The 14,303-nt window shown below is 64.3% G+C and overlaps 1 protein-coding gene across 3 annotated transcripts in view; it reads right to left on the minus strand.

The window, feature by feature from the left end:
• Positions 1 to 4,625: 4,625 nt before the first annotated feature.
• The window catches only part of MAP7D1 (MAP7 domain containing 1), a 37,883-nt gene continuing 28,205 nt past the window's right edge, over positions 4,626 to 14,303 (minus strand). For 2 of the 3 annotated variants that reach the window (XM_037881925.2, XM_037881927.2), the window contains 12 exons: positions 12,178 to 12,300; positions 11,198 to 11,343; positions 10,532 to 10,668; positions 10,018 to 10,289; positions 9,406 to 9,589; positions 8,926 to 9,106; positions 8,167 to 8,271; positions 7,464 to 7,517; positions 6,938 to 7,001; positions 6,293 to 6,410; positions 5,846 to 6,042; positions 4,627 to 5,381 (listed from right to left, as the gene is read on the minus strand). In XM_037881925.2, the coding sequence (XP_037737853.1) occupies positions 5,371 to 5,381; positions 5,846 to 6,042; positions 6,293 to 6,410; positions 6,938 to 7,001; positions 7,464 to 7,517; positions 8,167 to 8,271; positions 8,926 to 9,106; positions 9,406 to 9,589; positions 10,018 to 10,289; positions 10,532 to 10,668; positions 11,198 to 11,343; positions 12,178 to 12,300 (1,592 nt within the window). In that variant the 3' untranslated portion in view covers positions 4,627 to 5,370. Of the gene's footprint in view, positions 5,382 to 5,845; positions 6,043 to 6,292; positions 6,411 to 6,937; positions 7,002 to 7,463; positions 7,518 to 8,166; positions 8,272 to 8,925; positions 9,107 to 9,405; positions 9,590 to 10,017; positions 10,290 to 10,531; positions 10,669 to 11,197; positions 11,344 to 12,177; positions 12,301 to 14,303 lie in introns of all 3 variants that reach the window. The other variant, XM_037881926.2, reaches the window with a different exon arrangement.

The following is a 14,303-nucleotide window of genomic DNA, read 5'->3' on the forward strand; positions in this document are numbered from 1 at the left end:
CCAGCAGGGAAGGAGCTGAATGTTATTTCCTTTATTTGTGGTGAAGGGCAGCTGTGATGGTCCCATGGCAAATAACAAAACAAACAAAGGCCCAGCTCAGCTGATGCTGATTTCCAGCTGGAATCCAGTTGGTGCCTGCAATCTTTGAGGACCACAGAGCCTGCTCAGCTGCCCCAGCGCTCTCTTTACAGACAGGCTCTTGTTCTCAGTGGAGTTTTACTGGGAGCTGACACCTGTTTCATTTATTTGCCCAGTTGAGTCTCAGGCCTTAGAATTCAGCCAATAAAAACCCAGCTATGTACACTTAGGACTCAGTCCTCAGCCAATGGAAAGTCTGGCACTGGCTGCAGTGGATTTGGGTTGGGCCCACTGGCGCTATGCTGCCCAGCCTGCTTTGGAAAGATATTGCAGTACCCAGATAACTGCATCACAGCCAGCTAACCAAGCACCACCTGTCCCCTTCCCTGGGTGGCTAGTGCAGCTGGGCCCTTTCTAGTGGGAAGTGAACATGCAGGGGACTTGCAGGCAGAAGCAGAGGACAAGTTGTGGGAGAAGAGGGAAGATCCCTGGTTTGACTGTGAACCCTGCACTGCATCAGGTGCTGCTCCGCCCCCTGGAGCCAATGCATGGGCTGTTCCCCTCCCATCAGTCCGCAGGGTCCCTCTGGGACTGGCACACGGACTGAGCCCTGCTATTTACAAGTGGAAGGAAAATCTGGGGCTTTCCCCACTCACAGGCTTCTTGGAGCATTGCAGGGCTTGCCAGCATGGCCTATGGGTTTTTCCACCTGCAGATGGTATCGTTTTAATTCCTCCTGCTGGAGGCCCATGATCCATCAGCCTCAGGGCTGGATTGGTGACATGGTGCTAACTTGAGGCCTCTGATGTCTTTATGTGTGAATTTGTGATGGCAAGAACTCACCTCCCAGCCTCCACCCCAAGAGCCAACCTGACACCTGATGTGTCCTCTGTTGGAACAGATCTAACAGGATGTCTCAGGGGCATGGCGGAGGGTCCTGAGGTACACACCATGGTTCAATTCCCTACTCTGCCACTGACTCCCTGTGTGACCCAGGGCAAGTCACCAGCCTCTCTGTGCCTCACTTCCCCAGCTATCTCCCAGCCCTTGTGTGTTGTTGATTTAAATTCTAAGCCCTTGGAGGCGGGACTGCCTCTGTGTCTGTGCAGCACCTGGCACAATGGGGCCTTGAACGCAGTTGGGGCCTCTAAGTGCTATTGTAATACAATTAATAGTGAGTCATTTGTAGTTCCATTAAAAAGCATCGCTCCTGGGTGTAAGGCAACCTGTGGGGCTGTGCTGGATGCAGCGCAAAGGTCTAATAAAATTCATGGTTTTGCTCCATGGCTGCAGCGGTGTTAACAGGCCACTTCACCGTGGATGGTCCCGTCAAACATGTGTTAACCGCTCATGTGAACAATCTGGTGCACATTGGATCGAGCTGTGACACTCCGAGTTCCTTTCCCAGGCCTGAAGCAGAGCTCGGGGTAAGCTCAGAGCTCGTCTCTCTCACCCACAGAAGTTGGTCCAATAAAAGACATTCCCTGCCCCACCTTGCATCTAATAAAATCCGTGTTATGGGCCCGTGGCTCCTTCCCCACAGTTGCTGCTTGGGGGGCTGGGAGGGACAGGGGAAGTTCAGCTCTCTCTGCACTGTCCCAGTCTCTTCCTGGGAGCAGTAGCACTGGGAGAGGGACACCACTGCTCCTTACTCTGCCTCCAGGGTCCGTGCTGGGAGGGTCCCCCACCCCCCATCCGACCGCCCTCCCTCCATGCGACCTGGTAAGGAATGATGGGCCATTTGATCTGGACAGATAGCGCAGCAGCAAAACCGCTGAGATGGGAGGCCCAGCTGAGAGAGCAATGCTGATCCAGGTGCCGGACAGCCACAACAATCTCTGCTGGACACCTTGGGGCCCCTGTCAGGGCTCTGGAGCAGGGCAGCAAAGCAGTGTTCTTGGGGTATGTCAGACAAGAGCTATGGGGAGCGTAGTGTCCCCACCTTGTCACTCAGCTGGTCACCTCCTGGCCTACCTAGACGTGGGAGAAGCATCCTGCACCACAGGGATAGGGATGGGCATGCTCACGAGAGCGGGTTTTGTGTCCCACAGCTCCATCGAGCCCACCAGCAAAGAGCACCCCACTGGGCCCGGGCAGGAACTCCCTCCCCTCAGGGCACCATTGAGGTCTATGACCCGCCACCTTCCACTCTGTTCTGGAGCCCTGGCCCTTTAAGAAACAACAATCTAGTGCTGAGAGGAGCCGACTTAGAATGTCCGATTCCAGCTGCCATCACTGGGAATGGATCCCGGCTTCTGCTGGTTCTGAACCCCTTCCTAGGACCCCAAGGCTTTGCTTCGACCGGTTGGGCACAGCCTGGCATTGCTTTTGAGCAGGAAACTGGGAACCAGGAGAGCTGGGCTCTGTGTTGACTTTGCCATGCCGTGTGACCTTGGACCCTCTCTGTGCCTCAGTTTCCCCATCTGTATAATGGGGGCACAGCCCTCTGAGCACTGTGAAAGGAAGAGTCTCGCTCTTCGGTTATTACTAGCAGCACTGCTGCTGTAGCGTTGGGCTACAGCCGGACCTGCCCTGGCTCTGCTCCTGGCACCGGCAGAGCCGGCACCATCACTGCCACATTCCTGCTGCCTTCCAGCCTGATGCCACTTGGAAAGAATGCCCCCGGAGGCCCCTTTTCCACCCTTGCCAGGCTTTGTGGGTGAGTAGGGGAGGAAGCCAGCGAGAGCCATGTGCCAGGGCCAGGCATGCTGACCTTGGTATGCTGAGGGGGTCTGAAAATAGACCCCCAGGGTGTCATCGACATATTAGAAGGGAACAACAGCTGAGCAGCCAGCTAGAGGGAGGAGGGGAGTCCTGGGGGCGGGGTTAGGAAGTAGATTTAATGCTTTGAGGAATCTGTTCCTCCAAGGGAGCAGCGAGATCCTGGGTCCCCAGGGCTGGAGCCAGGCTGGCTGTCTTCACAGGCCGGGGTGGAAAGTATCCAGCAGCCCATCACAGAAACCTTCCCCAGCAGCGCAACCCTCCGCTCCTGTGATGGGGGATGAGCAGGCTCCCAGCCCAGGAGTCAACATTGGGCACTAACGACTGCTCCTCGGCATCTCAGCGATTAACACAACCCTCAGAAATCCTTTTCCCTGCTTGCATGTTACAGGCCTGGCAGCTAGCGACACAGGGCAGAGGCCAAAGGGGAGACCTTACCACAAATGGCTAAGAAAGGATCTGCCTTGCACTACTGTTATTAACTCATACCTGCGCTGTGGTAGCTTCTGGCCACTGGGCACTGCCTGGCCAGACCCCAAAGAGACCATCCTTGCCCTTACACTGTCAGCATTGCAGCAGGCAGCATAGGCATCTGGCTAGCCCAACGCCAACTGTCTGCCAGTCCCAATCCCCCAAAGCACACCAAGCCAGGAGCGAGAGCAGGATGTCTAATACATCCCCAACCACCGGGCTCACTGTGCTAGGACCAGCTTTCCCGATAATCAGAGACCTTCCATATAACAAACAGACCTTGCAGGTAAGAGGAAGTTCTGGATAGCAGAGGGATCCTAAGCCCGGCTGGGCTTTGCACACAGACACACTACGCTGTGGGTGGGCCCATAGCTACGGGGTATTTGTAATAAACTCTCAGTCATAAAGAACTAACAAACTCCAATCTCTCCCCACGTCGGCTGCAGGGGTAGAGGCAGGCGGTTGCTTATGGCATGGGGAGAAGTGCAAGCAACTTGTTCTTTATGGAAGGTTTGGGTTTTGTGAAAAATTCAATATCAAAAACCCAGTCGCCTCCCTTCTCCTCGATTTAAATCCTATGTTTACATTTTAAAGGGAAATTTGAAATATTAAATCCAGGTTTAGAGGCTTTCAGGTGGATGGAAAATTTCGGGAACATTTTTCAATAAAAATGTTACGATTTAAAAAAAAAAAGTTCACAAAACCAAACAATTCGGTGAGTTGCGAATTCTGCAAATGGAAGCAGCTGCACAGTTCCCACAGGGGCTGGAAAATGGGCTCCGGGTGTGTGTCTCAGCTCCTGCTGGATGGAGCTCCAGGGTCCTGCTCTGCTCCTTTCTGGCACCTCCTGCGCTCAGTGGAGCTGCACCAGGGCTAGGGCTCAGTCTCCGGTAGCTAATCCTGGGGCCCCTGTCAGTGCTCCGGAGCGGAGCTGCACCAGGGAGCGCATTTTGGCAGCTGACTAGGAGAGAAGACAGGGCCTGCTGGGATCGCACGCCCCATCAGCGAGAATAAAGAGCACAAAGGTTGCTGCCATCTCCTGGACGGCAGCGGTGATGTAGCAGGAGAGCTCAGACCCTGCAGCACCACCTCTCACAGCTAGAAGATGAAAGAGCAAGGGGTGACAGGCTGGGAAAGGCCAGGCTGACCCTTGGTTCCCTGCACTGGGCTCAGCGTGGCAGGGGGAGGCCATGTGCATTTGGCTCCAGCTTCGGGTCCGAGGCGCTGGCGTCACCGGCTGGAGATAGTAAGAGAATCCCGAGCCCTCCCTTCTGCCCACGCTGTCGCCTCCCAGCCCAGAGCAGGAGGCAGAGACAGCGAGGGGCCGGGGCCGACCGGCGGGCTCCGAGCGCACACAGAGACGCGGAGGCGGGGCGGCTCTTCCGTTTTATTGTTCAGATGCATAACACTGTCACAATGGCACCGAGCGAGGCGGGCGCAGCCCCGGCGGCCCCCTCCCACACACACAGCACCGACACCCGCGCCCGTGGCGGCCCAGGAGAATAGCACGTCGTACGGGGGTAGTGGTCAGAGTGGCACCAAGCAGCTGGCTGGGCCCGGCTACGGGAGGTTAAATGAGCTCAAACCCTAGACCCCTGAACACAGCCGGCCAGTGCCAGCCTCCTGCGCCCTTCAAGCTTGCGGGATAGGCCCTGCCTTCTGCACAGAGAGAGCTGGGCCTGGCGCTCATCCCTGATGTCACACGGAGCTTTATTTACATTATTCACATACACTGTCCCCAGCAAGTTAAATAACTACATTATTACACCACACGTCGGGGGGGGGAGCGGGGGGGGCGGCACGGTGGGAACCGCTAGGAGCGGCGGGGGTGTCAGTCTGATAAGGTGCATGTTAAAAACGAACAAAAAGAGAAATCAAGAGTCCCTGGGGCTGGTGGGAGGGGGGCACGTCCCGGCCCCCTGCCCTGCCCGGTTCATCCTCTTCATGGGGTGGTAGGTGGGAGTGACGTGGTTTTTCGTCTGATAACAGCTATAGTTCTGTGAGAAAGTCCGGAATTGGCACTTCTCCTTGCCCCCGCTCCGAGGCAGCCACGGCGCAGGCCACCAGGGGGCACTCTGCCCAGGGAGATGCATCTGCCCCTTACAGCACTTCTGCGGGGAGAGGGCGAGAGAACGGGGGAGGCAGATTAGGCGAGCGTGGCTCACGGACACTGCCTGCCAGCCCGGCCAGCGGGCAGAGCCATGCCTGCCCCGGGGCTCCGCGCACAGCATCCGGCGGCCGTGGCCGCACTGGCAGGGGGTGACCCTGCAGGATGGCCCAGGACACAAGGGGCCACGGTGGCAGGAGGAGGGGACGGCCCCTGTGCTGCCCAGGTTTTCTACAGGCTGATGCTGTCGCTCTGCCAGGATCTGCTCCAGGGCCAAACTGAGCCTCTTCCCCCAAACCCTGCTTGGGCCACCCCCAACCCCACCCTGCTGGGGCTCTATCCCTCTCCACTGAGCCCCACACCCCCCTCCCCTGCTGGGCCCATGCAGAGGATCCACGAAGGGTGGGCACAAGCTCCGGCAAGAGCGGGCTGGCTGGGGCCGGGTGGGTGAGCAGGGGAAGCTCCTACCTGTGACCTGGGGGGGCTTGACGACGGCCGCCTTGAGGAAGGGCTCCTTGTCCCCGAAGGGGATGATGGGGTCGACGCTGCCGCTGTGCGGAGAGAGCTCCAGCACGCCCTGGCCCACCTCCTTGCCGGGAAAGCCGTTCTCGTGCTTGCCAGGCTGCACACCGTTCACCAGGGGCGCTGCGTCCTTGCTGGGGGGGCTGTGAGGGGAAATGGGGGGGCTGCAGTGAGCCCAGAAGGGGGGTGCACAGAGCCCAGCCCCCAACCCCCTCACTCCAACCCTCACAGGCTGCAGAGCTGCAGCTCCCCCTGGCCCCAGGGCTGAGGGTTCCCAGCAGCCCCCTGCATGGTCCCAGTTCCCCCCGGCCCCGGAGCAGGGCGCTCCCAGCCGCCCCCGGCGTGGTCCCAGCTCCCCCTGCCCTGCCCGGTGCCTCCCCCCAGGGCAGATACCTTTGCTGCGGCCCCTCAGGGACAGGGTCCATCCGCACACCCTGGCTCTCTGTGCTGGGTGTCTCTGACTCAGGGAGCTCCTCTTCCTTCGCCAGTGGCCCTGTTCGCTTCCCACAGCCTGGGGACCGGAGCAGAGATGGGTCAGTCCCACCCGGACTGGACCCCAGGAGGGGTGGGATGCTCAGGCCCGGCAGGGTAGGGTTGTGGGACAGTGTGGGGTGGGCATCCCACACAGACCTGGCCAGGGAGACCTGGTGTGTGTCATTTGTGGGTCTGGGCTGCGTGTCTCACAGGGCCAGTGGGGCGGGCTGGGCCATGGGAGGGCCCTGCATGATTGGCCTCGTGTGTACGGGTCTGGGGCGTGGAGGGGTGGGATGCCTGGGCTCAGAGGGGTGGTGTAGTGGGGTGTGCTGCCCAGGCCCGGACGAGGGAGGTGGGAGTGTGCCGCTCGGGGCCCAGAGGGGCGGGGTGGGATGGAGGGGGGTGTGCCCCAGAGGGGCAGGGGTATGCGGCCCGGAGGGGCAGGGACGGAGCAAAGGGGAGTGTGGCCTGGAAGGGCAGGGTGGGGGGTGGGCTGGGGCAGGGGCTCTCCCATGCAAGCCTGGCAGGGGAGCAGCTTTGCAGGGCCCCAGGCTCGGCGTTTACCTGGGCTGGTGTCAGCCTCCCGTTTGGCTTCTTTCCCATTCACCATTTTCTTCTCTTCCTTCTTCTGCAGAGGGAGAGGAGCGCACTGAACTATGTCCCAAGGCCCAGCGGAGGGGCCGGGACAGGCCTGGGCTGGCAGGCACTGGGACCCCTGCCGCCGGGACCCCATGCTGAGGGGGAGCGGGCATAGCCAGGGGAGAGACCCCAACTCCTCCAGGCCCATCCCAGAGGCTGCTGGGATGTGGGGCAGCCTGCTAGCCCCCATGGGGGCAGTGACCTCCACAGCCCTGGCATCTGCCCACTCCCCACCTCCTGCACCCACCCGAGGCAGCCCTAGCCCAGCAGGGTTGGGCACAGAAGTCAGGCATGCGGCATCCCAGGTCTCACCAAAGAACCAGGAGGGGCTGGGCCCAGAACCTCCCCCCCGGCCCATCACCGCGTGGCATGGCCACCACCAGGGCGTCCGGATGGGCAGCCCCACGTGCAGCAGGGCGCTCGCTGGCATGCTGCACCCACAGGTACCCACCTTGGCATCGGCCGCGTCTGACTTGCGCGTCCTCTTCATGATCTCTTCCAGCCGCTGCGGAGAGAGAAGGTGGGTCAGTCCCAGAGCCCTCGCCTGGCACCCCCCACTCTGCCCAGCTGGGCTCGGGGCTCCGCAGGACGATGGGTCCAACCTTGCTTGGCTGACCCAATGTGGGCTTCAGGGGCAGCTGCCCCCACTGCACCAGACACCCCTGGGGAAAGCGCTGGCAGCTGCCCCCCTCACACCTGGTCTCCGGGGCACAGGGGCTCTGACCCGGCAGCTCACCGAGCGCTTCCCCAGAGTCCCAGCTGCCATCGGTGCGGCGCCTGGGCACCACCCTCTGCACTGTGCTGCTCCCCGTCCCCAGGGCTCTGCCTTGCCCTACCGCCCCTGCACCACTGCACCCCTTTCCCCCTCCCCAACTCCGCCTGGACCAGGTCAGCCTCCTGGGCTCCACCCCTGCACCCTGACACTGCCCCACCCCGCCCCACTTCCTCACCCCACCCCCACCTTCCCCTGCTCTCCGACCCGACCCTGCCCCACTCTCCCCGCCCCACTTCCCCACCCCACCCCCACCTTCCCCTGCTCTCTGCCCCCACCCTGCCCCACTTCCCCTGCTCTCTGCCCCACCCGGCCCCACTTCCCCTGCAATGCACCCTGCCACCCTCCTGTGCACCCCACCCCACCCCATCCCACCGCTCACCTTCTTCCTTTCCAGCCGCTCCTGCTCCTCCCTCTGGAAATGCTTCTCCCGTTCCAGCCGCTGCCTCTCGGCCTCCTCACGGGCCCGCGCCTCCGCCTCCTCTCTCTGCAGGACAGGGGGGAGCCAGCCCCCAGGGTCAGCACACAGGCAAGGGCCCTGCCCCGCCAGGAGGGGCCGTTTCCCACCGCTGGGCCTCGCCAGCCATCACCCGGGGGAGGTGGAGTGAGTGTCCAGCGGGGGTCCCCTGCACCCCGCCCTGTGTGCATAGCCCGGGCACAGCTCTGGCCCTGCCGGGGACGGCACAGGGTAACACAGCCGGGAGCCAGGCCCAGGCTGGGACAGCGAGGGGTGCGGGTTGGGAGTGAGGGGCACCGGCAGTGCTGTGGGGGGAGTTCAGGCGGGAACGGCGGGGGGGCCAGGGCTGGAGGCTTGTGGGGCAGCTGGGGCGCAGCCTGGCACAGCCCCCCGCCGGGGAAGGGCCAGGCGTCGCCAGCTGCCCCGTGGGAATTCCAGGCCACTGGTGCTTCTCTCCACCACTAGGTGGCAGGGCAGGTACGTGGCTCCCTCCCACATGGGGGGGGTGTCTGTGCCCAGGGCCCGGACCTTGTGTCACCCCCGCCCTGCCCACCCCATGCCACTGCCCACTCCATGGTGCCGCCCTGTGCCCATCCTGCCCCTCCCCGTCCCTCCCCTCCCCTCGCCCCCCATCCTCCTCCGCGCCCCACGTGCCCACCCCCCGCCCCACTCTGCCACCTGCACCTGCTTCTGCAGCCGCTCCATCTCCTCCTGCTCGGCTCGGGCCCGCTCCTCGGCCTGGCGCTCCTCCTGCCGGCGCCGCTCCTCCTGCTGCCGCCTCTGCGCCTCCTCCAGCCGGCGGGCCTCGGCCTCCCGCCGGGCCTGCTCCTCGGCCTCCCGCCGGGCCTGCTCCTCCCTCTGGCGCCTACGGCACACGGCACCTCAGTCCCCCTGCCCCCCGACCGCCGCGACCTGCCCGGCCTGCGAGACGGCGGAGGCTTCCCAAGGCAGCCGGATGGGGCACAGGGCAGGGCTGCTCCAGGGTCTGCCCCTGCGGACAGTCAGCGCCCCCAAGTGCCAAGCTCCAAAGGCCCCTCTTAGGCCCACTGCGGGGTATCGGGGCCCCTGGCAGTGGGGTGAGCGCTGCCTCCCCATCTCTGGGCACGGCGGGGGATCCCAGCAGGCACAGAGGAGCCCCCCACCCTGCGGGGCCGAGCCACTGACCTCTCCCGCTCCTCCTGCTCCCGGCGCTCCTGCTCCTCACGCTCACGCTGCTCGCGGGCTTGCCGGCGTTTCTCTGTCAGGAGCCGGGCTGCCTCTTCCCGGTCTGTGGTGCCCGCCATGGGTTTGCCCGAAGGCGTGGCAGGAGCTGGCGTGGGGCTGGGGGTGCTGGAGGGGGCAGCAGTACCTGCAGAACGCACAGTGTCACAAACAAATTCATCACACCCACTTCCTCCCCAGGGACAGAACCCAGGAGTCCTGCGCCCACGCCCCCTGCTCTACACCACTAGACCCCACGCCCCTCACAGAGCGGGAGTAGAACCCAGGAGTCCTGGCTCTCACTCCCTCCCTCCCCAGGGCCAGCGATAGAACCCAGGAGTCCTGGCTCCCAGCACCCTCCTCCAACCCACTACTCCCGCCATTCCCAAGCAGGGAGGCGTGAAGCTGTTTGATGCAGGAAGAACCGCGCTCACACCCGAGCGCTGGAAGCAGATGCCCGCTGGCTCGGGGCCCCGGGCTCTGGCGGGGGTGGAGCTGCCATTTCCCACCTGACCCTGCGAGGGGCCGGCGGGGGTTCTGGGAGATGTGGCTGGACCAGGGTGCGTGTTCTCAGACCTGGGGGCTGCTCAGCGGGCCCAGGAGTCTTGGGGGTGTCAGGCGGGGCCGGGGAGGCCGCTCCCCTCTCCTCTTCCTCCTCCTTCCTCTCAGGCGCCTTCAGCTGGCTCTCGCCCTCCTTGCGCTCCTCCTTGGCCCTGGGCCGCCCCTTGCGGGAGGAGTGGGCGCTGCGGGGCAGTGGTGGCTTGTGGGGAGAGCCGAGGCCTGGGCTGGGGGAAGCCGGCCGGTGGCTGGGGGTGGCAGGCGATGAGGGCCGGTTCTTTGGCCCCGGGCTGTAAACGAAGAGGAACAAAGCATGAAGGTGAACCGCGGATGCCCCCACCCTGAGCCTGCCCACTGCGCTGTGGCCTGCAGTTGGCACCACCACAGCGCGAAGCAGTGGCCCAGGGCCCTGCAGAGCCCCCCAATCTGGGCCCAGGCAGGCCGCATCCCAGCATCGCTGGCAGGGCCCCATGGCTCTCGGCTAGTCGGCTGTGGAGTGGCTAACAGTGCCCGGGCCGAGGCAGCTCCTGACCTGCTGTCCACGGCGGACCGGGGGAATCTGGGCTGGCTGCTGGGCAGGGGCTGGTGCTTCTTGAGGCCCCGCTCACGAGACAGGGCGCTCCGCTCCTTGGCGTTCTCCCGCTCCTTGTCCTTCTTCTCCTTCTTCTTCTGTGCGGGGGAGGAGAGAAATCAGAGCCCAGGAGCAGGGAGAATGATAACGAGGGGCTGGCGACCTGCCAGCTCCTTGCGAGGTGGGGCCGAGGCTGGGGGCACACGAATCTCTCACACTCCCCTGGCTGTCACCCCCTGGTACAGAGGGGAAACCGAGGCACAGAGATCTGCCCAGGGTCTGGGAGCAGCTCAGGACTGGGCTGTCTCTATGGGGCACAGCCCGAATGCCAGCTCTGAGACCCCCCAGGGGCAAGGCCTGCTCTGCAGGGGACACTAAGGGCTGGCCAGTCCCTCGAGGGCTGGTCGGGTCTGGCTGGTGGGTGGCAGGCAGCAGCAGCAATGTGATCTGTTCCTGCTGGGTTTGCTGTCTGGCCAGCGCCCGTCATGGGCTGACTGCAGCGGGGTCCTGCCCGACAAACCACCCCGTCCCCCAGACACCAGGGGGCAGACCCCGGGGCCCAGGGGAGCCAGGCGCTTGGTTCCCGCGCTTAGGGAGAGCTGTGTTCGGGGACAGGGCAGCACTCACGGGCGAGGACTCGGCTCTCCGGCGCGGCGTCACGTCCGGGCTGCTGGCCACCGCCCTGCGGCACTCCCAGCAGCGGCGCTGCACGCGGTGGTTGTTGCAGGGGCTGAGGGGGCTGGTGGAGGCGGAGCGGGGGCACACCGGCACCGCTGGGGGCAGAGAGCACACACGGTCAGGCTGGCCGCCCTGGCAGGGGCAGGGATCATCAGCCAACAGGCTGCAGGGCTGTTCCTCCAGAGTGGGGGGACCCCGGCACGTGGAGGTCTCCAGAGGAACAGAGGCCTGGGGACAGACCGGGCTGAGACCACTAGCCCCCTGCCACACAGCGTTAGCGCCCAGGGCACCCTGGTGTGGTGACTGGGGGCGGGGAGCCGGACCCCTGGGGGATAATCCCCAGCCATGCAAAGCCGAGAGGCACAAACCCAACAGAGCAGAGACCCTGCCAGGCCCAGCCCCAGGGGCCAGCGAGTGAGCGACCGGCCCCTGCCCATGGTCTCCAGAGCGGATTTCAAGGGCTGGGTCACCAGAAAGGGGCTGTTGGGTGCAGACGTGCCCAGGACAGTGCAAGGCGGGGTGGGAGGGGGGCAGTAGGAGAGAAGAGGCAGGTTACCATAAGGCCACACTGTCCCCCCAGCAGGGAACCAGGGCACAGGCGCCAGAGACCCAGCATCCTCCAGAGACACCCAGCTGCCCTCCGCTGTCAGTGTGCCCTTCCCCGGGGTCCAGGTACTGCTCTGCAGGGCCCAGGATCCCAGCAGAAGCCACTTCCCGCCCCCAAAACGCGCTGTCTGCTCCCCCACCCCACCCCCAAGCTTGGAGAACCGAGGCCGGCCGGCTGCATCTCTGACTGCAGCTTGTCACGGACTGAGTCACCAGGCGCCTCCTTGGACAAGATCTCGTGCTGACCAGCCCCTGCCCAGCCCTATGGCTTTGGCTTTTCCTTGCTCCACGCGCCCCCGGCTGCCCCGCGGGGCGCAGCTTACCCTGCTCCTTGCCAGTGCCGGCCAGCGTCACGGCGCTTCTGCTGCGGGCCAGGAAGGAGAGGGTGGGCGTCATGAGCCGGTCCACGATGCTGCTCTCCCAGGGGCTCAGCTGCAAGCTCCGGTCTGGCAAAGAAATAAGAGTTTCGGGGAGGGGGACCTTAGCGCCTCTCCGGGCCCAGGTGCGCCCCCACCCTCAGGCCCTGGGTCCATGCTGGCACCAGCTGGCTAAACACCCACCCCTCCCCCACCATCTCCATTCCCAGGCCTACTTGCTGCCAGCCCGTTCAACGCCTCAGTGACACCTCAAGCCCTCCGCCTACCCAAGCCCACGGAGAGCGCCCCGAGTGACGGCGGGCCTGGGTTAGGGCCCCGGTGCCCCCGGACACCTGCCAGTGCCCCCCTGGTAGCAGTCCCACCTGCAAGACCTTTGGAGAGGCTCAGCTGGGCAGAGCCCTTCCCAGCAGCCCCCTCCCTAGGGCTGCTCGCCCCCACCCCAGCCCGTGGGCCCTGCTTGAGCCACTCTCCCGGCGGGCATCCCACAGAGCCCACACAGCACGGGAAGGGACGGGAGCCCGGCAGGCCTGCAGTTCCTGATCCACCGGGGTGCAGGGGGAATCGCCCTGCAGGGGCCAGGGCAACGTGCCGCCAGCTTGGGCAAGGAGCCTCCAGGCCCTTCCTGTCCGCTGCAGAGCCGCCCTCTCGCGCAGCCCGGTCTCAGCAGAGGGCCAACGACTGAGCCAAGCATGAAGCCCTCTCTCCTGCTGCTCTGGGGCCCCGCCAGGGCAGGACCGGGATAGCTCACTCTGCTGCTGCCCAGGTTGCCCCCGGCCAGCACCTTCCCCAGGCTGGCACTCGCCACAGGGAAGCCCCAGTGAAATTGGGGCCAGATGGGCAGACCGATGTACACAGTAAGAGGAGACCAGCCTGCAACGGTGCAGCAGGATGACAACAGGATAGGCACTGCCCATGCCAGCTCCCCAGAGCTGGGCAGGGCACTCATCCCCAAGGCCTCTGCACACCGTGGTGGCCGGCTCTGGGCCTAGACCCATGGCTTGCATCACTCCGGCTGTGGGGGAAGGAGGCACTGGCTTTGGCATCCCCATGGACCCTGGGCCCAGCTCAGCCCCCGGACGGCGAACACCTGCTCAGCCACGCGGGCCGATGCTCCGAGTGCGACGACTCCACAGGGCTGGCACCGCAGCTCCAGGACCATGTGCTGCCCTTGGCAGTCTCCCCCCACCCATCCCCATTTTGGGCCCTGCTGGGATCCATCTGTCCCTTCACTGCAACCCCCACCCCGAAAACAGCCTCAGCCACGAGCCAGCACCCCTCCTGGGAATCCCTCTCATGGGGGGGAGCAAAGACCCTCCAGGCCAGGGCGGGTGAACTGGGGACACGAGTGACAAAGGGGGGCACCAGAGAAGGACCGCCAACACCGAGTTCTCTGCCCCTTCCCCTGGCACCACGCCTGGCTAACACAGCCCCATGGCTCCTGGGGGTCAGGCCCTGGGCTCAGACCATCACACTCCTGGAGACAGAAAGTCCTGAACTCAGGGGTCAGCTGTACCTCTGTCCCACTGAGCCCCGAGACCCAGACCCCCGCCCCCATGTGCCCTGGGGTTTAGCAGGCTGCCGCACCTGCTGCTTGGGCCCTGACCCACAGGCCTGGAGGGCAGCTCAGCCCCTGGCACAGAGCTCTGCAGCCTGCCCGCTCACAGCTGACCCCCTGGCAGAACCAGCTCCCCTCAGCCCCCGTGGGGCAGCTGAGCCAGGTTCAGACAGCCCTGCCCCTGCCAGTCACCACCCCATCAGCTGCTCGGGTTATTTATACCTCCGTGGCACGGGAGGGCTGCAAACTCCCATCACTAGGCAACTGGCAAACAGAACAGCAGCTCGGGGGTTATAAATAGTCCTCTGGCTCGGGGAGCCGTGGTGCGGGGCTGGGAACAGGGCTCCGGCTCCTCGGGCAAGCTCCTTGCAGAGCCAGGCAGCCCGTGCAGACAGCGGCCATGGGCCTGGCACTGCCAGCCTTCTTCACGGCGAGCCGCCCTGCCTCGGAGCCCGTCTGGAGGGGCACGGCGCATACAGACTCCTGCTCCACCCGCCAGGCCCCCGTGGCCCATGCT

The sequence above is a fragment of the Chelonia mydas genome, chromosome 19 (genome assembly GCF_015237465.2).
Source record: "Chelonia mydas isolate rCheMyd1 chromosome 19, rCheMyd1.pri.v2, whole genome shotgun sequence".
Lineage (NCBI taxonomy): Eukaryota > Metazoa > Chordata > Testudines > Cheloniidae > Chelonia > Chelonia mydas.